This window comes from Trachymyrmex septentrionalis, unplaced genomic scaffold (genome assembly GCF_001594115.1).
Source record: "Trachymyrmex septentrionalis isolate Tsep2-gDNA-1 unplaced genomic scaffold, Tsep1.0 scaffold477, whole genome shotgun sequence".
In the NCBI taxonomy this organism is placed as follows: Eukaryota; Metazoa; Arthropoda; class Insecta; order Hymenoptera; family Formicidae; genus Trachymyrmex; species Trachymyrmex septentrionalis.
Window position 1 is genome coordinate 21,648 of NW_017305649.1, and position 2,401 is coordinate 24,048.

The 2,401-nt window shown below is 33.6% G+C and overlaps 1 protein-coding gene across 1 annotated transcript in view; it reads right to left on the bottom strand.

Annotated features, from left to right (window-relative positions):
• LOC108751495 (oxysterol-binding protein-related protein 8-like) overlaps window positions 1-2,401 on the bottom strand; it is a 9,996-nt gene that overhangs the window by 4,997 nt on the left and 2,598 nt on the right. The window contains exons 2-4 of the mRNA XM_018491728.1: window positions 2,282-2,334; window positions 1,752-1,982; window positions 1,530-1,674 (exon numbers count right to left, since the gene is read on the bottom strand). Coding sequence (XP_018347230.1) covers window positions 1,530-1,674; window positions 1,752-1,982; window positions 2,282-2,334 — 429 coding nt within the window. The remainder of the gene's footprint in view (window positions 1-1,529; window positions 1,675-1,751; window positions 1,983-2,281; window positions 2,335-2,401) is intronic.

Genomic DNA, 2,401 nt, shown 5'->3' on the forward strand with positions numbered 1-2,401 from the left:
TGCTGGTGAAAAATTCGCCTCAAGAGAAGCTTGTGAAAATCGACTGTCCCAGTTTTTTGCCAATAGGGACGAGGGTTTCTATAAGAGAGGCATAATAGAATTATCTTCAAAATGGCAACAAGTTATCGAATAAAACGGTGCATATTTGACCTAAATCGGATCATTCTAACTATGCTAAATAAAGCCTTCAATTTAATGCAAAAATAATAGATTTCTTTTTACTACACCTTATACAATACATTGAATATTGGAGAAATAAAAAAATTGTAAATAAGTATTACATATACGAGGGTCGTTTGAAAAGTCCGTGCAAAGTCACTGCTGATGGCACTACTGGCGCGTATCAAGGTTAGATTTAGTTAGTAGCATCTCTTGGAGGAACACACACCAAGTTACAGCCAGATCGGTCTATTTGTTTGTGTTTGGCATTCATTTGAATCGAGGAAGTCGAGGGGGGTTTGTTTCTGCAATCACGTCCTCGTTTCCATAAAATCTTTTTCCCGCCAGCCATTTCTTCATATTGGGGAACAAATAGTAGTCCGAGGGAGCCAAGTCTGGAGAATAGGGGGGATGTGAGACGAGTTGAAACCCTAATTCCATTAATTTTGCGACCACAACAGGTGTGAGCTGGTGCGTTATTGAAAATCACTCGACTTCCTCGATTCAAATGAATGCCAAACACAAACAAATAAGATATATCACATTACATCCATTGAATGATATTGCGGTAATATTACAATACGATATATCACATTGCAATATTTGAATAATATTGCGATAAACTACTTTGCGATATGTCGTACTATAATACAATATTTGGACGATATTAATGTTACGTCCAAACCCTTAAAACTGAGGTTAAAGAGATAAGAAAGGGAAATGGAGAGGGTGTGAAAGGACGGCTAGACTCAATCTCACAGGTATACGCGGAGAGGCGAACACCTGTGAATCGCATGCACCTTTTTCAGTCCCGGAATGCGGGTCCCGAAAGGACGCTATGGCGCCTGTTCTTGAGGGACGGTGCAAGAGACCTTGTGTGATTTTTAGAACTAGAGGGAGGAATGAAGCGAGGGGTAAAAAAAAGGGATGGAAAGCTTGGGATTTTTAATTACAATTAATTGACATTTATTATGATTATGCTTACAATTATTATTACATTAAGTGATTAGTTGAGTAAACATATCGCTATTGTGTGTGTGTGTGTGTGTGTGTGTGTGTGTGTGTGTGTGTGTGTGTGTGTGTGTGTGTGTGTGTGTGTGTGTGTGTGTGTGTGTATAATCCCATCATTACAGAAAAGAACATAAGAACTTTCACAGAATATTGTCATTTCGGTTATTACTTATATAAGTTTAAGAAAATCACAGAATTTAAGATAAGACTGATAGATAAGAACCAAGCCCAGTTATACATATTATATCATTATTATATCTAAAGATTAGATTATAGGTGTTATCTATTAATATATTGCAAAAAAAATTGCTGCACAAAAGCAGTATATGTACAATGTATATAATGATAGAGATATATACCAATAGCTTCTTTTTCTGGTCCTCGAGGAGCCCATATAGATTGCTCCAACGGATGAAATAATTTAAAACAAAATCCATCCTTTTTACTCGGACGTTCAATAACTTGACACGTATTAAGTAGTACCGTTCCAACCCAATGATTACTCTGTAATAAATATTGCAGATACAATAAGAAAGGTTAAAAAAAATAGTTAAAAAGAAAAGAGAAATGCAAATACAAACCTTCGTTTTTGGACTTTTGTACAGCAACAATAATCCAGGTTTCAGAATACACCATAACTTGGTCCAACTTTTCAATGTGCCACGAACTTTTAACCAATCACTCATAACAATAACGGTTGGATCTTTGAAAGAACTTAAAAGTTCATCGGCTACTCTTTTCTTTTCCATTCGATAATTCTTTCTTTGAGCTTTATATGATTCTTTTCGCGTTAATTTGCAAGAATCTAACGACTAAAAATATTATAAAAATATTCATTAAAAATACAAGTTCAAATTAAAGTAAATTATATCTTATCGTATTTCAATAAAAATAAAGAAAAAATAGAGTTGTAGAAATAAATAAAAGAATAAATTATTTTTATTGATTACACGATTTAAAAAAATATTGCTGAATAAAAGTTACGCATCAAATCTGTAATTTTTTACCAATAAAACTTGCAGTCAATTTTTGCAAAAATTTGTTTCTGAGAGACTTCTTTCTAGCTTTAATAAACAAAGAAATTATATCTCAAGAATACAGAATTATTTACCTTGTCTGATGAATTATCCATTTTTTGACTACCTTCGCCCATACCAGAGATCCCTATAACATACATAATTTTGAATTATTTTTTTATAATTATACTTTGTACAGTCGGAATTAGGCGAAT